Source organism: Lissotriton helveticus, chromosome 7, assembly GCF_964261635.1.
Source record: "Lissotriton helveticus chromosome 7, aLisHel1.1, whole genome shotgun sequence".
Lineage (NCBI taxonomy): Eukaryota > Metazoa > Chordata > Amphibia > Caudata > Salamandridae > Lissotriton > Lissotriton helveticus.
The window spans coordinates 1,928,838,141-1,928,863,329 of record NC_136068.1 but is presented as its reverse complement, the minus strand read 5'-3'; the positions used below and the strand labels follow the sequence as shown (position 1 = coordinate 1,928,863,329).

Here is a 25,189-nt window from a genome sequence, read left to right as displayed (position 1 = left end):
CTCCATCGCAGAAAAGATAAAGCTTGGGTATCTTGAGTCCAAGAGTCACTCCATCTCATACCAGTTACAACACAGCTGCTTGTACAGCTTCATTTCTCACCAAATGTGTACAGCAAAGGCAGCAGCAATGCAAGCCTCTCACATTCAAAGAACAATTACAGCATGTAAAGTTCTCTCTTATTCTGATTTACTCACCTTTTTACAGTGTACTTTTTCGGGTCAGCGTACATATTTTACTACTGCGCTGGTTCTACTCTTAAGAATAAAATCAGTCCTCTCTGGTGCTCAGACAGTTGTGCAAGCGAGTTTATTTATCGACATGAAAATTTGTGTTTATCTCTATCTTAGGGCTAATAACAGATATTTATATCACAACCGAGTTCATTGTGAAGTGGAGTCATGGATTTTCCTTTGTTTAAACAGGTGAGCCCGAATTGGCAGTGAGAGTAATAGGCGATGAGCCTCAGCCATTGGCTCCTCTTTCGAAAAGCCAGCAACATGAAGGAATGGAGGAACTTGCTGCAGGTCAGATGATCTTATTCAAATGTATTTTTTTATAAGTCATTTTATTGTTTTCTGAATTGTATAACAGGTCACATTGGAATTGACAGAAACCATAGTCCGCAGAGCATGCCCTCTGACCAGAGACCTGCTCTTCCCCCGTAGCTCCACTGTCAAGTGCCACCACTCCGGCACTGTGCTCTAGGCACTGCTGCTCATGTATTTGTTGAGGCCCTCCTCCACCCGCAGGCTCCTGCCTGCGCCTCATCTTTGTTGGTCCAGTGGGTGAGCCTTGCTCTTCTGCTGGCTGCTGTTGTCTCTGTCTGTCTTTCCGCTGTCATTTGTGCCCGTTCTCTGTCTTCTATCTAGCCTCCTCATACTATCTCTGTTGTGTCTTATTGTGCCAGTAATTGTACCTGTGTTCTCTCTGTCCTATTGTGCTAGTGTTCTCTCTGTTTTAGCCCTTTTTTCTTCTCTGTGCTCGTTTTGCCCTCTATGCCCTTCGTGCTGCTGCTGCCCCTGTGAGGCCCCCCCTTGCTGGTTCCTGCTTCCCACTTCCCGCCTCCCATGTGCGCTTCCCTCCCCCTCCCCTATCTAATGGCTGCTGCGCAGCAGCCGCGCGCAGCGGGCGTGCCAAAGGCGCACCTAAGGCAAGTCCCTCCAGTGCCAGGAACCCTGGATCTACGACCTTCCACCGCTACAATTCCGCTGATCTCCTCGCACTCAACCCCGAAAGGAACAACAGATGCCAGCGAGCGACGCCAAACACCACCAAGGGCCAGTTCTCCTGCCGACAATACTTCACCATCAACAGCCCCCCTCCCCCCCCCCACGACTGCTGAACCCACGCCAGATGCCCGTACCACCGAATCCCTGACGTGCATCCTCCTCTACGTGCGCTCCTTACACAGACAGGCCATAGAGATCTGCCCGACAACCTATCGCCAGACGTCGCCTTCTTCACAGGAACATGGCCAACTTCGCCCCCGACATTGCCACCACCATCCCCGACGGATACAAGATCCAGAGAAAGGACCGACGCCACCGCCCAGGAGGAGCCATCACGCACAAAAGCTCCCTCCGACTCTCCACCTCCAGCACTAGCAACCCCCTCTCTAACACAGAACACCTCCACTTACAGATCTAGACCAGCCCCAGAGCCCCAGAGCCAGCCTTGCCTACAGACTGTGAGCAAGTGCCCTCTTTCTTGCATGGTATGCCCCCACTTTTGCTGAATTTCTGATGTTCTTTGACTGAGTGTGCCCTGGGCTCCTTCTAATCAGGTACCCAGGGCCTGTGTTCCTTCCCTTAAATTGCAATGAAACCTAAACCCAATTGGCATCTCTGGCCACCTTTCAGCCCCTGGTAAATGGTACCACAGGTACCCCGGGCACTGTGACGAGAGAAGGCCTCTAAGAGCTGCAGCACTTATTGTGTCACCCTTAGAGGTCCTGTTCCCTTGACACACACACACACGGCCTTTGCAGGCTGCGTGTCTTGGTGCAGAACAAAGTGAAGAGTCAACATGGCACACATCTCTGTGTGCCATGCCCACAAACCACTGTCCTGGCAGAGATCAGTCACCCCTCTGGCAGGGTACACTATACCAGTGGTGAGGGTACAGGTGCATGAGGCCTGTACCCCTACAGTGCCCAAGTTTATTCTTGGGCATTGTAAGTGCAGTGCTGCCGTTAAGAGTATGTGGTGCTATGTACTGTGTTTTCCTATGGTACTCATGCGGCGAATGTATGCCCTGATTGTGCTGACCACCACTTTATTTTTGTTGCAAATAAAGAGTTAAAAAAAAAAAAGTATGTGGTGCTGGTAGTTTGTCTTTACGAACTCCACAACACCATAATGGCTACACTGAAAACTGGGAAGTTTGGTACCAAACTTCTCAGCACATTAAACCCACACTGATGGGTGGGATTTAATGTAAAATGCACACAGAAGGCATCTTAGAGATGCCCCCCGAAACTCGACCAACTTCTAGTGTCCCGACTGAGGGGCTGCTTAGGCTGCCAACCACAGACATGTTTCTGGACCCCTGGGTCGAGAGCCTGCTGCTCTCGGGGGCCTGAAACAATGCACATCCTGGGACGAGGTGCCAAGCCTCCTTCCCCAGGATGGGCAGGGCTCACGAAGGGGAAGCTTCAATGTGAGCCTCTCCAGACCATTTGCGGCTTTCAGCAACTGGTCTCCGCTGGTTCTACCCCCCACTTTGGGCGGGAGAACCGGCGGGAAAAATAACTGAGGCAAAGAGGTGTGTCCACCTCTGCCAACTCCACCCCTCAGGTGGGGGAGGCGAGGTGAAGTACAACTCTGAGTCCCCGCCATCTTGAGGATGGGAGGACCTAGCCAACTAGGGGCAGGCTCCCTCCCCCTCCCACTGGAGTGTGGCACCCTAGGGAAGGGACCCATTGGTCCCTGCCCTTCACCTACCTGTAACGCCCCTAAATTGAGTATTTAGGGGGCACCTTGAACCGTGCTTCCTCAGATTCAGCAACAAAAAGAAGGCCGAACAGTCGTGGAGCCAGCTAACAAGAGGACGATGCCCACTGACTTGGCCCCAGCCCTACAGGCCTGTCTCCCCCCGAACTTGCTCCTGTGAAATCCCGATGTGTCCTGCAGCCAGCAACCTCGAAAACCCCAGAGGACATACCTGCCTGCCTTCACTTCCAAAGACTGCTTCTCCTGTGAACACTGGATTTGTTCAATAGCAACCTCTTGTAGCAGCCAGAGACCGCAAATCCAGCCCACTCTGCACTCGACGAACCCGGCCCTAGCTCGAGTGGAGAAATACAATGAGGAGGTCACCCCGGCGATCTTGACCCGAGATCCGGCGACCTATGACCTGCCTCCAGCCGACGCCTGCAGTCTAAATCCAGCCCCCCTAACCACGACCCCAAAAGGCACTTCTGCACCTGACATCCCACAGCCTTGTGTGCCCGAACCAACGGTGCCTAACCAACCCTTAACTTATACTTACCTCTCCAAATGGTGGTCGCACCCAGAAGTCCTTCATCTCCTTGCCTGCAGTGCTTTTTCAAAACAGAGGTTCACCATAGAAAACTACAGGGCGCCCGGTGTCGAAACAGCACTCTGCACACAGCCGCCTCAGTGCCGCTGAGGTTGCACCTTTTGTGCTACTTTGTTTCCCCATTTGCCCTGACCTAAACCCTAGGAGCTTTTCTCCCACAACCCAGTGGCCTGCTTGCCAGCAGCCACCAACCGGAGGCCCCCTATCCCCCTTTGGATAACATTGGGTCTCAACACTCTGCACCCGACCGCCCTAGTGCCGCGGAGGGTTTAACAACAATGCATCACTGACCCTAGGGGACCCCAGAGTCTAACCCCAGAACCTTAACTCCCACAGTCGATTACTTACCTGTGAACCAATAACCTGTTTATCCTCCGTAGGATAAAAATGACAATTTTCTTCCAAAAATTTTCTAAGTGTTGAGTTTTGAAATCTAAAAAAATTCTTTATAAATTGCACAAATAACCAAAACATATTTACTTACCTGTTTGCAGGAAATGTCCCAGTGCTTAATCTATGTATCCAACACTGAGTTAGAAAAGTAACGTAAAAAGTAACTTACCTGCAATTTACTGAAAAAGCCTATTCATTTCACTGTACTGTATTTGCTAAGTGTTGCAACCTACTGCATCCCCTGTAAATCAAACAAAGTAAAAGTTCTATTGCATTTTCAAACTGTTCTATATTCAGCAACTTATTACTCAAAAGTATTTAATGCTTACCTGTGCCAGGCTTGCTTAGTTCTAAAAATAAAACAACAGTATATTTATTTTATACAAAAACAATTGGCCTAGAGTTCAATTTTTGAGTATGTGAATTAATTTGCTAAATGAGTGTGTACATATAATCCCTCGCCGTTACCGAGCAGGGATTCCAATCTGGTACCTGTAGTAAGCAGCCAGGAACGCGATATGAGCGTTCTAGACACCGCACCCAGCGCGACTTGCGCTTGCAAGGAGGAGCAAGACGGGGCTGAAAAGGACGCAGAGGAAGGAGAGGAACAGCTCGTCGTCTCGAGAACTGAACCGGAGCAAGGAGGAGTACGACAGACCCCCAAGGAAGGAGAAGGGACCTGCAGAGGAGGAGAAGACCCAACGCGACCACCGGAACCGCCTAGAGGCACCGCGGTAGAATCCAGCCTACCCGGTGAAGAGGAGGGCGGTGGAACTCTCTGTGCCACGACCCAGGAGGGCTGTGGCTCCAGGCAAGTGCCCTTTATCTCCTATCTTACTTCGGGGTGGTGGAAGCTGGGGGTGTAAACACACCACATATAAAGTGCACTGAACCACTTCACCCCCCTCCCTCTTTTCTAAAAACCCCTGCATTACCACCTTACTGGGTATAGGTGACGGTATGTTATTCTTCGACCCCCACCCCCTGAGTCACAGAACTGACTATTGTTTGCTTTTTTCCCCCCGAGGGCTTTACAACCTCTGTTCCCTTTCTTCAGCGGTCCTGGCTGAGAGCACAAGGATACGGCCACATCGGCATCCCAGATCCCAGTGACTGACCAGGACCCTCCAGGCGCAGTGACTGAATTGTATCCCGAGGACACCTCCTGTCTTTTCTTCGTTATTTGTCTTGTTTTCTCATACACTCTATCCCATCGTGCATCTTTAGCCTTCCGGACAAACTATGGTTTGTATGGCCAATAAAACCAACGTCACCTCCCACTTCTGTCTGAGCGTTCTGCATCACTAGGTGACCTCAGTACATCAAATGCTTAACACTGTCCTCTGATACTGCCTTACTGCTTGACCACTCTACCACAAATAGAGAGTAAGGTTCTATCTAACTTTAGCCTCTGCCTACCTCTGGGGTCACTTGGACTCTATATACACTATACCTCATTTTGGTGTAGTATATATTGAGCCAGTTTCCTACACAAGACACCCTGGGCCCGCGCCTCTTCCGCCACCACCATTGCCATCCTCGTTGCACCCCATGCCATTGCCTCCACGGACTACATTCTCATGGGAGACCTGAACTTCCACCTCGACAACCGCAGTGACCCCGACTCCACCACACTCCTGGACAACCTTGCCAGCCTCCGACTAAAGCAGCACGTCACTACCCCCACCCACAGAGCTGGACACATCCTCAACTCCATCTTCGCAGGAGGAACAAACATCCACTACAGCCACACCAAGCAGCCCCTCTGGACAGGCCACTACAGTGTACACTTCACCTTCAACACCACCACCGCACCCATTACCCTCAGCGCCCGGTGGAAGGATCTGGAGTAAGGTCACAGAGGAACACCTCAACACCATCCTCCACCATGACCCCCCTCCGCCACGACTGACGCCAAATCTGCAGCCAAAGAACTACACCGCTGGATCACCACCTACCCAGGCAAGCTCGCACCCCTCCGCCACCCCGTCAGACAACGCCCCCTGAAGGCCGCTTGGTTTACCTCCGACCTCCAAGAAGCCAGGCGCTCCTGCAGACGCCTCGAGAAACTCTAGAGGACTAGGAAAACCACCAAAGACCGAAATATCTACAGGAACGCCATGACAGAATACTACCAGCGCATTAGAGGCACAAAGCGGACCTTTATCAAGACTAAAATCAACACCAATGCCAGTAATGCAAGGAACTCTTCAACGTCATACAGCAGTTCACCAAACCCCCCAGCGAAGCCACGGATGTCACACCATCCCAGGACCTCTGCAACAAACTCAGCTCCTACTTCCACCTGAAAATCAAGGCCCTCTACGACAACTTCAGCGAACAGACTCTAGACATCACCCCCCTCTCACCACCGACAACAAACCCACCATCACCACCTGGAATCCGGCTACCACTGAAGGCACCGCCAAGACCATGAAGAACATCCACTCAGGAGCCCCCATGGACCCCTGCCCACCGCACATCTACTACAGAGCCGCTGCCGCCATAGCACCCGAACTATGCCGGACCGTCAACGCCTCCGTCAAATCCGGCATCTTCCCCGTCGATTAGAAGCAGCCTGAGGTCCACCTTGTCCTCAAGAAACCCTCGGCTGACCTGACAGACCTGAAAAACTACTGGCCCATCTCTCTCCTTCCCTTCGCAGCCAAAGTCACAGAGAGATTCATCAACGCCCAGCTGACAAACTTCATCGAAGAGAACGCCATCCTCGACTCCTCCCCGTCGGGATTCCGCAGCAACCACAGCACCGAGACCGCACTCCTCGCCGCCACAAAAGACATCCACATGCTACTGGACCAGGGCCACACTGCGGCCCTCATCCTGCTAGACCTCTCTGCAGCCTTCAACACCGTCTCCCACCGCACTCTTGCAGCCATACTCCACGGTGCCGGCATACGGACTACCCTCGACTGAATCTGGCTCTTTCTCACAGGCAGAACCCAAAGGATCAGACACCCACCCTTCCTCTCGGAACCCACAGAGATCAACTGCGGAGTACCACAAGAATCCTTGCTCAGCCCCACGCTCTTTAAGATCTACATGGACCCCCTCGCCGCCATCGTCAGACAGCATGGGCTCAGTATAGTATCCTACGCCGACGACACCCAGCATATCCTCACCTTGACAAAGAAACCGAAGACACCAGACTCAATTTCCAAATAAGGAATCAAAGATGTCTCGGCCTGGATGAACAACAGCTGCCTTAAGCTCAACTCTGAGAAGACAGAGGTCCTTGTCCTTGGACCCTCCTCCACCACCTGGGACAACACCTGGTGGCCTTCCACCCTTGGAAACCCACCCACTCCCATCAGACCACGCCCGAAACCTCGGCATCATCCTTGACTCCTCCCTCACCAATGATCCGCCAGATCAACGCCGTCGCCTCCACCTTTTTCAACTCCCTCTACATCCTCCACAAGACCTTCAAGTGGCACCCCCCCGAATGCAGAAAGACCGTCACCCACGCACTCATAACCAGCAGACTGGACATCTGTAACGCCCTCTACGCCAGAATCAACAAAACCCTGCTACACAAGCTCCAAACCATCCAGAACACCGCAGCCAGACTAGTCCTCGGAACCCCACGACAAGAGCACCTGACCCAGTATCTACAATATCTCCATTCTCTCCCCATCAAGAAGAGAGTAACCTTCAAGCTACTCACCCACGCCTACAAATCCCTCCACAACATCGGACCCAATTACCTCAACAAAAGAGTCTCCTTCCACATACTCAAAAGGAACCTTCGCTCTGCCGACCTCGCCCTGGTAGAATCCCCATGCATCTGTAGAACCAGAGCAGGCGAAAGAGCCTTCTCCTATGTCGCAGCAAAGACCTGGAATGAACTCCCAGTCATCATCAGATGCACCCCCACTCTGCACACCTTCAGGAAGAGCCTCACGACCAGGCTCTTCTACAGATCCGGATCTGCAGCCCCCCCTAACTCCAGTGCCTTGAGACCATCACGGGTGAGTAGCGAGCTTTATAAACCCCTGATTGATCGATAACAAACCTCCATCGTATACATCTGAGTAATGAATGACACGGTCATAAGTACATGCCACAATCACGTCAATGGTTCCACTATGAATCAATACCCATGGTACCAAGCCACTCGCCCCACACCCTGTCAGTCCTCTTGAATGAGCACTCTTGCATGGCGCAGGCAGTCAGTCTGCCAATCATCTCAAATGTGCACTATTGCATGGCACTGGCACGGGCAGTCAGTCAGTGCTCTTGAATGTGCACTCCTGTATGGCACTGGCGCAGGCAGTCTGTCAGTCGTCTTGAATGTGCACTCTGGCATGGCACTGGCGCGGGCAGTCAGTCGTTCAGTCCTCTCAAATGTGCACACTTGCATGGCACTGGAGCAGGCAGTCTGTCCTCTTGAATTTGCACTCTTGCATGGCACAGGCATAGGCTGTCAGTCTGTCAGTCTTCTCGAATGTGCACTATTGCATGGCACTGGAGCAGGCAGTATGTCCTCTCGAATTTGCACTCTTGCACGGCACAGGCATAGGCTGTCAGTCCTCTCGAATGTGCACTCTTGCATGGCACAGGCAGTCAGTCGATCAGTCCTCTCGAATGTGCACACTTTCATGGCACTGACGGTTGTCAATCTCAGTCCTCTCGAATGTGCACACTTTCATGGCACTGACGGTTGTCAATCTCAGTCCTCTCTAATGTGCACTCTTGCATTGCACTGGCATAGGCAGTCAGTCTATCATTCCTCTTGAATGTGCACTATTGCATGGCACTGGCGCAGGCAGTCAGTCTTCTCGAATGTGCACACCTGCATGGCACTGACGTTGGTTGTCAATCTGTCAGTCCTATCGAATGTGCACTATTGCATGGCACTGGCGCGGGCCGTCAGTCTGTCTGTCCTCTCAAATGTGCACTCTTGCATGGCACTGACGGTTGTCAATCTGTCAGTCCTCTCAAATGTGCACTCTTGTATGGCACTAGCGCAGGCAGTCAGTCTTGTCAGACCTCTCAAATGTGCACTCTTGCATGGCACTGGCGTAGTCAGTCAGTCTGTCAGTCCTCTTGAATGCACAATATTGCATGGCACTTGCACGGGCAGTCAGTCAGTCCTCTCGATTGTGCACTTTTGCATGGCTCTGGCACAGGCTGTCAGTCCTCTTGAATGTGCACTCTTGTATGGCACTGGTGCGGGCAGTCAGTCTGCCCGTCCTCTGAATGTGCACTATTGCATGGCACTGGTGCTAGCAGTCAGTCTGTCAGTCCTCTCGAATGTGCACTCTTGCTTGGCATAGGCAGTCAGTCTGTCAGTTCTATCGAATGTGCACACTTGCATGGCACCGGCAGTCAGTTGGTCAGTCCTCTCGAATGTGCACATTTGCATGGCACTTGCACAGGTAGTTGGTCTGTCAGTCCTCTTGAATGTTTATTCTTGCATAGCACTGTCACAGGTGTTGTGTAGTCTCTTTAACTCTATATAGGATCTGCGCGTTTAGACAACATAAACTGTGGGACTGGTGTCCAGACTGATTCCATACACGACCACCTGGTATGTTTGCCTGTATACCTAGCTATCTCACAGTGCCTCTGTAAACTCCTGTTACCTAGAAGAAATTAGTTTTTGGCAACTCTGGAACATGACAACCCTGATCCCTCAGGGATCGTGGATACAGTACTTTTTGCACAGTCACTTGTGCTCACTTTGTCTCAGAGAAGTACACAGAGTAAACAATGGGGACGTTTTCAATAAGTATTTATTGAACCAGCATCATTCTAGTGTAAAATACGTGTGCTGCATCAACCATAAGACAGGAGCAGTAGGGTATAATACGTGTGCTGCAAGAACCATAACACAGAAACAGATATAAACGATTATAAGCACCAAAAGAGTAAATGGATGATAGATTTCTGCCATCGTGCTAAAACAAGATATATGCAGGTATATAGATACATGACAGGAAAAATACGAACTCCTACAATGCTAACCCTAACTAGATTTACCTAAATGTATCTAGGATGTATGTAGGTGTAGAGCCAAGAATCCCCCTGGGAAAGAACCAACCCCATTACCTGATGTGAGAGAATGAAGGACCCCGTCTTGGTCTCGAATGGACACCCCGCAAGGGATGTCAGACCACTGCGTGTTTGAGTATCTGCATGCAGGAACCTCGGCATCTCGCGTCAGTGTGTCAGCATCTAAGTCTTTCTCCGCCTTCCCCAGCAAAGATATGGTGCTTATATACCCAAAAGGTACCCTCAGGGGTTCTACCTTGCTGTGTCTTGTCGACCTAGAATGACGAATGGGATGACCCTTATACATAGTTATTATGCAGAAGATGGTAGTCCTGCTGTAATTCTGAGACTCCTCATGCATAATAAATTAGGCTAGTTTTTGGAGAAAACCACACAACATTTATGCAGCACCTAACTAAGAAAAAGGTCAACACAAACTCGTTATGTAGTACAGTGGCACGGTAAATGTATGTGAACGGTTAGGTGACTACCCAGGCCTATATTGGGGTACATTACAAATCATGACACCCACTTCTCGTCCGACCGGACGATATGCTAATAAAGGGAATGCCCTTCTAATCAATCATAAAAACATTGTAACGATTTTCAGAATTAAAAGTTATAAAAATGCCTAAAACTTTATAAGTTCTTTAAATATGTTCATATATAGTCTGAGTGAGTGCGTCTGAAATGAAATGAAATGAAAAGGGGTTTTATAAAGCGCGGGCAGTTACCCTGAGGCATCCAGGCGCTAGTAGATAGAGAAAGCTTCTGCTGGGGTAGATCGCTAGTGAAATGATTTAATTAGATATTTATTGGTTGAAGAGCAAAGTTTTCAATTGTTTGCGAAAAGTGAGCATGTTCGGGTTGGATCTTGGATGGAAGGGGTGAGAATTCCATAACTTGGATGCGTTATAGGAAAAACAACGACCTCCTGCTCTGGCTCTTCGTATCTGTGGGATAACAGTTAGACAGGCTTTCGATGAGCGGAGTTCTTTTGTGGGATGGTAGGGGGTGATCAAGGAATGATTGATCGGCGGCCCCGATTTCCAGAAGGCCTGGTGGGTGATGCACATGGCCTTGAATTTGATCCTCTCCCTAACAGGGAGCCAGTGCAAGGATTTCAGACCAGGCCCTATAGAGTTTCTACGAGGGATTCCGAGGAGGGTGCGCGCAGCTCAGTTCTGGATCCGCTGAAGTTTGTTAAGGCAATATTCTGGAGACCCCAAATATAGGGCGTTGCTATAGTCTATACGAGACTGGATTAGGCCCTGGATAGCTACCTGTTTTGCCTCAAAAGGGAGGAGTGGTAGGATTTTTTCAGCTGCCTAATTAGACCGAAGCAGGTTGCTGACACTTTGGTGACTTGTGTGTTAAAAGTCAGAGATTTGTCTAGCCATACTCCCAGGCTCTTTATGTTGTCTTTGGGTGCGGGAGGATCACCTAGGCTAGGGGGCCACAGAAGCTCTAGAGTGGAGGGGGCCAGAGGGCCGAGGAGCATCAGCTCGGTCTTGTCCCCATTAAGCTTTAGGCATGAACTTGTCATCCAACTCTTTACCTGCTCCAGACCGGGAATCAGGTTGGTCTGTGATTGCTGGCTGTTCTTATGTGCAAGGGAGACCACTAGCTGAGTGTCGTCCGCATAGGTAACGATGGTAATGCCATGCGGACGAACAATCTCTGCCAGTGGTCTCATGTATGCATTAAAAAGCGTGGGGCTAAGTGAGGAGCCTTGTGGCACCCCAGAGGCTTATTTGAGGAGACTGTGGCTCCTTCAAAGACACTGAAGGTACGGTCTTTTAAAAAGGATTTAAGCCAGGCTAAGGCTTCTCCAGATATTCCCAGGCTTAGTAGACGGTGGAGGAGGATTTGATGATTCACCGTGTCAAATGCGGCGCTTAGATCAAGGAGGATCACTGCCACTGCTCCTTCCTGATCTAAAATCCGCCTTGCCTCCTCTGTAACCGCTACCAGGGCCGTCTCTGTACCATGCTTGGGCCGGAAGCCAGTCTGGGTAGAGTCCAGCAGTTGGTTGCTCTCGAAAAACTTAGTCAAACAAGTGTTGACATGCTTTTCGAGGAGTTTGCTTGCCATGGGGAGTAATGAGATGGGTCGATAATTATTGAGGTTGCAAGGGTCGAGATTAGGTTTTTTAGGAGTGTACGTACCCTCGCATGCTTCCATATTAGTGGGTCTGAAAACCATGGTGCTCAGTAAAAGCAAAAAAAAAATAATGACATTTTGGTTGTTTTGAAAAAAAGGCTCAATTCTTCCCAGCAGACAGAGAGCCAAATGTTGTGCGGGAGACGCAACATCACTGCTTGCCTTCACAGACGACGGTCCCTATAACACCTCACAGATCAGGTCAATCGAGCAAAGGTGATCTTCAGTTCCCACTGCTGATGTTGGGGAAGCATTTGGAAAATCCAAAGCCTGTGTGCCTGTAATAGAGCCGGTATCCTATCCAACGGGAGATTAAGCATCCCGTGGTGGCTCAAGAATGACAACATCAACATGGAAATACGCTGAGGACACTACACTACGTGGGCCTTTAACGGGTCCAGCAATACATCCACGTCCGGTGGTGCTACTGATGGAAATGTTAGACAGAGTTCTAACACACATTCTTGTCCGCTGAGCAAGTAGCAGAGAACAGGCAAAACACAGTCAATCCAGACTGATCGGAATGATTAGAACAAAGACTAGATTATCTCCCGAAGTGGAGGTGTGCCCAGATGGAGTAGCATGCGGTAACGGTAACGTCGCTCAAATAGCGTTTTCCCATCTCCTGAGTGACTGGGACATCTATTGCGTAGTAGAATTTTTTTTATGAGGATTCCCACTACCAATAGCAGGATTAGCGGAAGCCCTCCAAAAATGCTTCCAAATATGGCATGTTTAAAAGCTGGAATCACTCCGAAGACTGTCTGAAAGGTTCTTAACAGTCCAGAACATATGGTCTTAAATAGATGTACTACACCCTTTGTATCAGACATGTTAAAGATACGCCGTACCGTTTCTCCGAAATGAAAGGGGCAGTTAGTTCGTAGTAGTGTCTGTATCTCATCTGAGGACCTTACAACCTGAAGATCAAAAGTCTCTCGTGCTGAGGTCAAGGGCACATTTTTCTGTAAATGCATGGCTTTCATTCGGCTCAGAGTATTAAACCGTATAAAGGAAACATTCAACGAAGGCCATAACGGCGCCTCTCTGACTGTGTGGTTCGGCGAAACCAGTACTGGCATACAAGTAACTCTGGAACTTAATGTGACAAGATATGTGATGCCTGAAAGCATCCGGCAATAAACTTGATCATTCATCATTAAGTAACTCCCATTCGAGAGCAGCCTGAACACTGGATTAATCACGGCAGCTGGGGACCCTTTTAAATGACAGGATAAGTTTGCAACTGAACCATTACCGGCTCCATTAAGCATAATATCCTGCCAAATGAGAGATCCATTCAATGAATTGTCGCAGTCTGTAGCGCTGAGAAACACTTCAGTATCCCCATTCCTGCATCTAAATCTATACTGTTATTCCCAGGATTAACAGATGAAGTCCTTACCCATCGCTTCATATAGGCTTACCTGGTGGTGTTCTAGGCAATAGTTTATATGCGGAGAATAGAGAAGTACCGTTAGTATATCGCCAGGGCACATGACCAGAGTGCAATGACTGTAGCGTCCAGCTTAATAATAGAATGGACCATAACTGTGACTGCCCGTGTTGTAAGATGGGCAGATCCTGTTCTATTATATCTATTGCAGAAGATCCAATGTTGCCAAGTGAATAAATCCTGGATGTCAGTGTGGTCATACCATTGTCAAGCTTTTTGAAAGCTTTTTCTAAGTTAACTGTCAATTTCACGCAATCTCTCTGCAGCTTCCTGTTGAGAGATATTCCAAATTTCATTATAGATAGCGTATAAAAAGCATTTACAACGTGGTTTCCGGGGACCTAGCAAAAAATCCCTCACATCTATGTCATTTGAGTGTAAGGACAAGTGTTGTTTCACCTGTGACAGTGTCAAGGTTCTTAGCCAATCTAGACATAACTTCCCAACACTGTATGATGTCACCACCAGCGGATGTTCTCGGTCTACATAGCGCAAGTCAGGCCTATGAATATTAAACACTTCGGTGGTACCCTTGAGTCTTGACTGACACCTATTTGTGTCGATAGGCCATGCATGATGTCATCTAGTGTACCCTCACCATTTTCTTTATAGTTTTACAATCCCTCAAAGTGTGAAAGTCAGGGAATAAGAGGTGTGTTCAAATCCTTAATCTTGGCTATCCCAAGAAAGGAAGTCTGTTGCACAGTGTAGTTCAGGAAAATAATTTGTTGTGGTATGAGGCATGCTCTAATTAGTGACTCGCTTCCCTGAACCTGCCATTCCTTAGTACCCCAGACTGATTGTATGTATATCGTGTCTTTCCATAAGTTGAAACCCTGTTCAGACAGTTCAGCAATAAAGTATGCATAGTGTATCTGTTTCGTGTTAGTAAGCACATTTTTCTTTGCTGATGTAGGTGTAAGCTTATAACAGGAGGATGGATCTGATATATTAAGCCCAAAAAAATAAGCAAAGTTTTGTGCAAACGTTTGTGAACTACCTTTTGGTGGTGTCGGGCAATGTTCTCATTGGTGGTATGAGAAAACATTACGTGGTGCACTAGTTTTATGCAGAAAATGATGACTATAGTGTCAGTACCAATACATGGTGTCAAAACCAGATGACTCATCAAACATTTCATTTTTCGACAATGCTGCAGAAAGTTCTAAATCGGACCGCATACTATTTACAGTTTCAAAATCCCAATTGTCAGAGTATGTACTGGAGGTGATGATATAACTTAATGACATTTTAAATACATGTGGTATTTTCAAAAGTTCAGTGGGACCAAATACATCATATGAAACTGTCCCAAACTATTCCGTCAGGAACTGGAACTGCTGTAATGTTCACATAAGGCAGGTCTCTTTTTTTCACGATGAGATGACGTATGAGGTTTCAGTACCAAGTTCACATGTGATACTGCGGAGCGTTCTAGGAGATAGTGTCCATTGACGAGCAAGCAAAAGACAGTCACTAAACCTATCCAGAAGACTAAGAGCAGTATGCCAGTTGTTATCCAGAGCTGTAGCCATAGTGAGACTAGGTATGTCTTTCTCAGCCAAAGGTAGAATTCATGAAGTTGTTCTTTGTGGGAAACTGGACCTGGTGGCGACTCAGGTTCACTTAGAAGTAAAAAGCCAAGTTTTTGATTTCTAAGAATTGTGGCCTTGAGGAATCTGACACAATTCAAGAGGGATCTCATTCCAAGCTTTGATGGCGAGAAAAGAAAAGGCTTTACCGCCCCTCCTCAGGCACCTAATGCGAGGAATAATCAGCAGTAAGGCGGAGGCTGGACGCAACATTCTGGAAGGGCGGTATGGTTCGAATTCCTAGCAAGATACCCTAGGCTGGCCAGAAACACTGCCCTATGGACCAGAAGAAGGGCTTTGAATAAAATCTGTTTCCTCCCAACATGCTCTCAGTTTCAAGAAGAGATCCATGGAGTTGGTCACCAGAGGCCTGTATATCCGCACTATCCCCCTTTTCCCTAAGGTACCCGTTAAGATATTTGCTTTAAGTGGGCTGTTTCCTGGCATGATTACGAAAAAATCCCATGGGACATGACTGCATGGCTTACTTGTAAATATCGATAAAGGTAAGATTTATATCAATCAAATTCAGTTTGGAGATCCAAAAAGGATTTCATTTGTGTACCTCGTCAATGCTTGCCTACTGTTAATATACCAATAAGATCCCACCTTCAACTCTCCAAGGGCTACAATGTGCTACAGCCAGTTGCCTTGCCACAAGAGCTTTACAAGCTGAATCGTTTGATTCCATTTATTTCCTGAACCAAGTGTAGGGGATATGTAGGGGAAGAAAACTGGAGGATGTACAACACGCTTGGCAACACTGCCATTTTAAATAGGGCTACCTCATCTAGAACAGTCAGTGGAAATTTAGCCCATTTGGTGGGATCTGCTCTCGTCTTAAGCAGTATGGATTCCCCGATATGTGAAGAAAAGTCTCTGGGTCGGCAGCCAATCCACAGCTACCCGATTGCCCTTGAATGGAAGCAAAGAGACTTGGCCCAGTTTAAGACCCCTCCTCATAGAGTGTCACGATCAGTGATAGCGGGTCAAAAGAGAAATGGATGTCAGCTGATTAGAGTGCAATACATCCTCCGTCACCACCCACCGGTCAAATCTTCATACGTGAGCATTGTGCCGAATCCACACCTCTAGGGGCTCTATGGCCAGGATAAAAAGGAGGGGGATAAAAAGCACCCCCTTTCTTTTGTCTCCACAAATTGGAAATGCTGAGGAAAGAGTACCATTGATTCCTTTCCTCTGCCCGCATAGAGAATCCAGAAATGTGACCAAAACCTTGGTCAGATTTACATTTTCTGTAGGACTTCCTTGAGGAAAGTCCAGTCTTCTGAATCAAAGTCCTTCCCAAAATCTATGAGCATTAAGGTGGTGGGTTCTTTCAGATGATCTAGATGTGCTTTGGCTATTTTGACTCTGTGTATACAGTGTCTGGTGCTACGATGAGGGATGAAACTACATTGGTCTGGATGGACCAAGTGTGGGAATACTTGGAGTTGCCTGTTTATCAAGGCATTGCCATAGATTTTAATCTCTGCATTTGTGAGGGAGATCAGCTGATAAGAGGCACACTGGTCGACGTTGTTTATAGAGTGCCACTATGGTCCAGCTTCACAGGAAAACCTGCTGCACCTTTTCAGTTTGGTGTGTTTGGTTTTCTCACTCCAGTGACAAAATTCTGGTTTCTAGCTTAGATATCTGGTGCCATTTATCCCTTTCTTTTCTTCCCTGATACGACCTGCCAATGGCAGTAGTCTTCCCTGCCAACCATAGTGTGCCAAGCGAATATAGTTGTTTTGTTAAGATCTAGGTAGGCCTTCAACTGCTGGGCAAGATAGTGTGTAAATTCCTTCTCTACTAAACACCAGGCATTGAGCCTCCAGACAAGATGGGACGTGCTCCGTGGGCGCCAAAGTGCAGAACCATCGGGAAGTGTTCTGATATACCGCGGGGTAAAATGCATGAATTGGTCATATGGATGAGGTCAGTGGCAGGGATCAACGGTAAATTGATACAAAAAATTGTTTTGTGCACTGCAGACATGTGAGTATGACCCAGAGCTTGTGGATTCCATGTTGGACATGCATCACAGAACCACAGGCTTTTGGCCCAGTCCGGCAACTAGTGCTTAATTTGTGGGAGAGTTCTGATGCCCGAAGCTCTGCTCAGAAGCCAGCGGTCTGTGCCATTAAATGTCATAACGCTGAATACCAAGGCAGGGAGTGTTTAATCCACTACTAGGCACTCCCTGCCCCTTGTTCTCGCTCTTTTTTTTTTTTTTTTTTGAAATATATTTTTATTGCAGGAATCAGCAAACTGTTACATATATGACCAGCATCAAAAATCCACTGAAATCAATTAACTGCACCCCGCCCACCCCCCGCAGCACGTTTTCATACATAATCATTCAGCCCACAAACCAAAGGTCGGGCGATAAAATCCAGTGGGGGCTCAGCAGTAGAGCAAGGCTGGTCCGGATGATCCACTGTCCGTCATCTGCTTTTCCAAACAAGCCCCAAAACCCAAAAGAAAGACCCACCCATAAAACACTAAAGTACAAAGAAATCCCTCCCCAACCCCCCCCCCCCCCCCCCCGCCATCAGTGTAAGGTAGCAGCCGCAATGGGATTCGTGAGAGGACCCAAGATGAGCGTATCAGAGACAGAAAACGCAATCGCCTATCGGGACTCAGGGCGCGCTGCAATCTCACTATCAGAATCGCTGGGGGCGCAATAGTCTCTGAGGGCCTGCACTAGCGTCTCCCATTCTAGCGCTGCTTCCTGTGTTTTTTCGTTACGCTGCCTCCCAGCCAGTTGGTATCTCAGCGTGCTTTCTCCCGCCGCCCACTTCAAAAGTTCGCTATGCCACCTGCTCCCAGTCGGACCAGCTCGTGCCTTCCAGTTCCTGGTCACCTCTCGTTTGGCCAAGAGAAGCCCTAAATCAATAAATTTACTGGAAATTTTGTTCTTGGGGGTATGTGGAAACCAATGCAAAAGACCCACCGCCGCATCGACCGATAGGGGTCTCCCCGTCACCTCCATTAGGGTCTTCTCCACTTCCACCCAGTAGGAGGACAAACCCGGGCAGGTCCACAACATATGTAGGAGGTCCGCCTCCGGCGCCGGGCATCTGGGGCAGGTTGCCGAGCCCGTGGCGAAGTACTGTTGGATTTTCGCCGGGGTCAGGTATGCCCGATGGAGTATGTAATAGTGGACCAACTGAAAACGGGCGTGGCGCGTCCCCTTCCAAGCCCGTCGCACGAGCTGAGACCAGGTCGCTTCCGGGATTTCCCTGCCTATGTCTGCCTCCCAACGGGCTTTCAGGGTCGTAAGGGGGGGTCAGCCCTTCATTGATCAACCTACCGTAGAGGCAGGTGACCGCCTTCACCGTGCCCGCAGACATCATGACGTATTGGCACACCGGAGACGTAGGAGGTTCCTCCCGTCCGCCTTTCCAATGCGCCTGGATCGCACGGACCAGGGCCGAGTGCAACAGGAAGTCACCGTGGGGAATCCCGAAGCGGTCAATGAGCTCCTGAAAGGGCAAGAGTACCCCAGCCTCATAAAGATCCCCCACCAACTGCAATCCCGCGCCCTCCCAGTCCGCCAAACGTGACCAATCACCGCCATGGGGCAAGGCCGTCAACATCCCCAACGGTATTTCAGGCGCATATGGTATCCGCAAGTGTCCCCGGGCGTGAGCCCGGTTCCAACACAGGCGAAGGGTCTTTTCCTCCAACGTCAGGTCCTGCAAGGTCAAACGTTGGCGTAAAGCTATGAAGGATAGGACATGCCTGGCCATCCCTACACCTCTCCTGTCCTCCGGGCCACGGAATTCCCTGGCAATCTCCTGGGTGAGGGTCTGGAGCTGCGCTGCCAGATAGTATTTCTCAAAATCCGGCACCGCCAGTCCCCCCTCGGCTTTCGGCCTCATCAGGGTCTCAAGGGCCACTCTACGGCGGCCCGAGCCCCAGAGGAATCCGATTATCATCGACCGTAGGAGCCTAAATATGGCTGGCGGGACCCAAACCGGTAGCGCCCGAAAATAATACAGCAGCCGGGGAAGAGCCACCATTTTGAGGAGAGCGACCCGCCCCGCCAACGAAAGCGGTAGCGTAGCCCAGAAGTCCATATTCCCCCGTAAAGCTCGACTGCATCTGGTAATGTTTCCGTCCAGAAGGTCAGATGGATCATGATAGATGTACACTCCCAGGTACCTGAAGCAGTCCGGCTCCCATCTAAGTTCTCTATTGAGGACCGGATTAGGGGTGCCTCCCCCTTGTTCTCGCTCTTGCAGGTTCCCGCTTTCTGTTTGTCACAGTTTTGCCATCTTTTTCTTTCTCCGTCTTAACGATCTGTGTGTTTTTTCCTCTCTTGCACTTAGTATAAATCTGATATGGAAAACTAAGTGCTCGTCCCTAACAATAAGTGGTGGTGTTTCCTACCGGAAACCGCCAGCTCAAATTAAGCACTGCCCACAACCCTCCCTTAGTCCCGCCTCGCTTCCATCTGGGTGCGGTAGAGTCTACTTCGGGAGCCATTATGTCACTAAAGTCACCCATGATGATGGTGAAATCCAGGGGTAACCGCAACACCACCTCAAGTACTTCAATTTTGAATTTGAATTTAAAAACATTTATATAGCGCACATTTACCACGCGGTTTCTTGGCGCTTCTAGATTGCGAGAAGACAGCAGGAGCGGGGGGTTGTTTTAGACAACGTGGGCTCGGGAGAAAAGCAGGGTTTTGAGGCCTTTACGGAACTCAGTGTAAGAGGGTGTCATGCGAAGTTCCGCAGGGAGGGAGTTCCAAAACATTGGGGCGAGGACTGCAAATTTGGTTCCACCCGCCATTTTTTTCCTAAACCGGTGAGTGGTGAGGAGTGCCTGGTGGGTGGAGCGGAGCTCTCTGCCCGGTATATAAGGTTTAACGGCGGAGCAAATAAACTCCGGGGCAGTGCCCATTTTAGCCTGGAAGGTGAGACAACCAAGCTTGAATAAGGCTCGCTCTCTCACCGGCAGCCAGTGCAGTGCCTGCAGTAAAGGGGTGGAGCGGTGATATTTAGGCAGGCCATGGATCAGGCGAGCAGCCTGGTTCTGCACTAGCTGCAGCCGGTGGATGGCGTAGGCCGGAGCGCCATTATAGATGATGTTACCATAATCAAGGCGCGAGAGCACCATGGCCATCACTATGATCTTTAAGGCAGGTAGGGAGAAAAAGCGAGAGATCTTCCTGATAGTTCTAAGGGAAAAAAAACAGGAGGAGACAACCGAATTAACCTGTGAGTGAACAGAAAGTGAAGAATTAAGAAAGATGCCAAGGGTTTTGACCTTAGGAACGGGAAGCGGGGAAACACCGAGTGAAGACGGCCAATGGGAAGGGGACCAGGGGCTGCAACCACCTCCGGTCAAGACTAGCTCCGTCTTGTCCGGATTGAGTTTGAGGTGGTTGCAGTTCATCCAATCTTGTATGAACAGCATGACAGATTGAACATTCTGAGAGGATGAAGGGGAGTGAGAAAGGTTAAAAATTAGCTGGAGGTCATCGGCGTAGTTGAACACCGTGACCTCGAGCTGCTGTAACATAAAAATGAGGGGGTAGATGTATAAATTAAACAAAAGAGGGGAAAGTGAAGAGCCTTGGGGGACCCCGCAAGCAACCTTACGGGGGACAGCCCTGAAACCAGCTAGATGGACCGCCTGAGCCCTGTCACTCAGGAAGGACTCGAGCCAAGCGAGGGCAAGGCCATCTATGCCCGCCGCCCTGACACGGGTAAGAAGGATGGAGTGATCCACCGTGTCAAAAGCGGCGGACAGGTCTAAAAGAATGAGGGCCTGTGGTAGGTTGGTGTCAATGCCCTCGCGTAGGTTGTCCATCACTGAGATCACCACCTTCTCCGTTGAGTGGAGGGGGCGGAAGCCCGCCTGCCGAGGGGAGAGGCAGTGGTTGTTTTCCACGTAGGTGCTCAGGGTGCAGGTTACATGGGTTTCCAAGACCTTGCCCAGGTAAGGCAGGAGAGAGATGGGACGGTAGTTGGAAGGGGATGAGGGGTCGGCACCAGCCTTTTTTAAGATAGGAATGATAGCCGCAGATTTGTGGGCAGCGGGAACCACTCCGTTCCTGAGTGAATCATTCAGGAGTGTGAGGGGTGGAATTGGACAGGCTAGGAAGATTTCTCTCAGGATGTAGGCAGGGGCAAAGTCCAGGGGGGAACCTGACTTCACCTTTTGGAGCAGAGGGGGGAGCGTGACTTTTGTCAGAAAGGGAATGGAAGTGAGTTTGGAAGTGGCAGCAGGTGGGGAGGGGTTGATGAATGTGGGGGATGGAGGGGGAATGTTGACCTTAATCTTTGCGACTTTATCAACGAAAAAATCGTTGAGTGAGTCGCAGAGCGGTTGGGAGGGGGGGATCGAGGCCGTGACTCTGTTAGATAAGGCAAGCTCGTGTACCGTGGCGAAGATTTCTTTAGGTTGTGACTCCGCAGACAGTATCCTATTAGAGTAAAACACGGTCTTAGCATCAAGGATGCCTTGCTTGTAAACCTTGAGCACGGAAAGATAGGTGATTTTTTGGGCAGGGCAGTATGTTCTTCTCCATGCGCGCTCTGCTCTGCGTGCGGCCAACTTTTTCACCTTAAGATCAGGAGTGAACCAACGGTTAGCAGCATGATTTCGCTTAACCGTGATCCGTCTTAATTATTATTATTATTATTATTATATTTGAGTTTGTAGAGCGCACAGATACCCAGGGGTTTCCCGGCGCTAACAGAGCAAAAAGAAGCAGGGAGACAAAGAAGAGACGAATTAGGCAGAGAAAAGCCAGGTTTTCAGGCCTTTCCTGAATTTCAAATAACAGGTTTCAAATCGCAAAGGGATGGGGAGTGAATTCCAGAGTGATGGCGCCAAATAAGAGAAGGAGCGACCACCAACTCTGGTGCGTTTGAAACGGGGCACGGAGAAAGTGCCAAGAGAGGAGGATCTGAGAGTACGCACTGGACAGTACGGATGAACCAAACTGGAGAGGTAGGGGGGGGAGTTGCCTGTTTTAATCCGGTGCATATAACAGAGGGCTTTGAATTTTGCTCTTGATTCGATGCGCAGCCAGTGAAGGCTGCGCAGGGAAACAGTGGCAGATGCAGTTCTGGGCAGGTTGCAAAGCAGGCGAGCTGCCATGTTTTGCACCACCTGTAGTTTCCGTGTTACCTCCTTGCTAGCCCCCAGAAGGAGCACGTTGCCATAATCTAACCTGGAGGTTACTAAAGCCTGGACCACAGTTCTTTGAGTGTCTGGCGGGAGCATCCATGCTATTTTCCTCAGCCACCGCATGATGTTAGTGCAGGTGGCTGAGACTTTCACAACATGCTGCTTCATGGATAATTGGTTGTCAAAAGTGACTCCCAGGTTGCGAGCCTTAGTGGATGGAACCGGCAGAGGACCCATTTGCTGCGGCCAGTGCTTAGGGCCCCAGAGAGAGGTGTCAGGACCAAATAAAAGGAGTTCGGTTTTGTCACCGTTTAATTTTAATTTATTGGTCTGCATCCAATTGGCAATATTAGTAAGCCCAGATCGAAGAGATGAAGTGAGGGCGTGTTTATTAGAGGAGAGAGAGAAAATAATTTGGGTGTCGTCCGCATATGAAAATATAGAGAGACCAGATTGTTCTGCCAAGGAGGCAAGAGGACTGACATAAATATTAAAGAAAAGGGGGCTTAAGATAGAACCTTGGGGTACACCGTGTGGGGACGGGAGGACAGTGGAGGCAGAGGTGGGGGAAAAAACCTGAAAAGTGCGTGCGGACAAAAAGCTAGCGATCCAGGCTAGAGCCGTGCCATGGATGCCAGCGGCCTTTAGGGTGGAGAGGAGGATGTCATGGGAGACGGTGTCAAACGCAGCGCTTAAATCCAACAGGATAAGCGCCACCGTCTCCCCTCTGTCCACCTGCTGTCTGATAGCCTCTGTGACACCTAAAAGGGTGGATTCAGTGGAGAATCCCGCCCTAAAGCCAGACTGGGATGGGTGTAGGAATTTCGTGTCCTCAATGTGAGAGGAGAGGCAGAGGTTAATATGTTTTTCTAATACCTTGGACAGGCAAGGGAGTAAAGATATGGGTCGGAAATTAGACGGGTTATTGGGGTCAGCGTTAGTTTTTTTGAGAAGGGGAACCACCATGGCATGTTTCCAAACTGCAGGAACGGTGGCTTCCAACAAAGATGCGTTCAGGAGAGCTAAAATAGGTAAAAGAACGGAAGTGTCAAGGGTGCTTAAAATTTGAGGGGGCAGGGCATCAAATGGGGAGCCAGATTTGATTTTAGCCATAAGTTTAAAAAAAAGTTCTAACGAGATAGGGTCCCATTTGCCAATGGAAGTGTGATGGGCAAGGGTAGAAGTATCCTGGGGGGAGGTGGTGTCAGGGTCTGTACTAGGGGGGTTGTCCAATGCTCGTGGGGAGGCGTCAAAACCGGCATAGATGTGGTCGATTTTCTCCCTGAAAAATTCAGCAAGTGTATTGCATTGATCTGTGTCCAGACAGGGGGCTTTAGGTGAATTAGTTTGTCCAGAAAGTTCTTGGACTGCTCTAAACAAAGCTTTTGGGCGATTTTGAGCTGATAAAATAGAGGTGTTTACATAACTTGCTCTGGCAGTTTTGCACAGGGAGTGATAGTATCGAAGTTCCGTTTTATAAATTTCTTTATCATTGGGGGAATACTCAGATCTCCATCTACGTTCAAGTTTCTTGCATTTAGATTTGGCGCATTTAAGTTGGTCATTAAACCAGGGGGCGGGGGGGTGGGTAAAGTTTAGTTTTCCATTTCGGGCCGGAAGACAGATATCAATGGCTGAAGATAGCCATGTATTAATTAAACTTTCATCTTTGGTAGTGATGTTATTGGGTAGAGAGGGTAGGGTTGTGGCAAGCTGGCGATTCAGTTGTAACAAATTGAGTTTTTTCCAGTTTCTATTCGGTCTAAGGGTCTGAATGTAAACTGGCGGACCGACAATAACACTCGTCAAGATGTTAAATTCGACAATGTAGTGGTCGGACCATGTAATGGATTTAGAAGGGAGGCAGGTAAGGACATCAAGGTTCGAAAAGATGGGGTCAAGTAGATTACCTGCTTTATGTGTAGGGCCAGTGTTGTGGAGATGAAGATTAAGAGCGGCCAAATCTTGGAGAAGATGAGTACAAATAGGACAAAGTGTATTATTAAAATGAATGTTAAAATCCCCAAGGAGAAGAAAATTCGAAGTTTGCATCAATAGAGGAGCTATATTTTCTGATAAAGAAGATGCCCATGCGCCAACAGCGCCAGGAGGACGATAGAGTAGAACGCCCGAGAGGGTGTAGTTGGGATTCAATAATAGTTTGAAGCAACCAGCTTCGCAATTAGGTATCACTAAATCCTCCCACTTGCATGAGTAAATCTGTTTGTAAATGATGGCAATGCCACCACCCTCTTTGCCCTGTCTATTGCGGCTCACATAGGTGTAGTTATTAGGGAGAGCTGTGGCAATGTCAGGTCCCGTACAGTCGTTCAGCCAGGTCTCTGTCAAGAACAGGGCTGCCGGACTGTCGGAGACCAAGAGATCAAAAATGTCCCTCTTATGCTTAGGCAGGGACCTGCAATTCAAGCTCATAAAAGTAATATCGGTAGAGTGATGCGTTGGGGAGGAAATGACTTGACATGGAGAAGGTTTCCCAAACGTGGAACTGGGGATATGGGTTAGTGAGGTTACTGAGGTAAGAGTGAAGGAGCAGACCTGGCAGGATGTGGGGGCGTCCATAGCCCGAAGGCAGGGACAAGTGTTGTTAGTAGGGAGACGGAGAGATCGCAAGGCATGGCTGTAGTAGTAAAGCCTGGGGTTTGTGGGGTGCGGAGCAGGGGGGATGGCCCCTGGTCCCGTCTGGTCGCGGACGGGCGCAGACGGGCTTAACTTAGGCGCAACTTCGGCGCGAAGTCGGCGCCCCCGCTGCGCCCGTCCGCTGCGCCTCCGCCACTCCCCCATATTAAATAGTCAGCTGTAGAGGGTGGCTAATCCAATCACCTTCCGTGTAGCGCTGAGGGCGGAAGTGCC

General features: G+C 49.3%; 1 protein-coding gene across 7 annotated transcripts in view; it reads left to right on the top strand.

Annotated features, from left to right (window-relative positions):
- The window catches only part of LOC144770911 (uncharacterized), a 234,749-nt gene that overhangs the window by 91,171 nt on the left and 118,389 nt on the right, over positions 1-25,189 (top strand). For all 7 annotated transcript variants that reach the window (XM_078655713.1, XM_078655716.1, XM_078655715.1 and 4 more), the window contains one exon: positions 424-525. In XM_078655713.1, the coding sequence (XP_078511839.1) occupies positions 424-525 (102 nt within the window). The remainder of the gene's footprint in view (positions 1-423; positions 526-25,189) is intronic.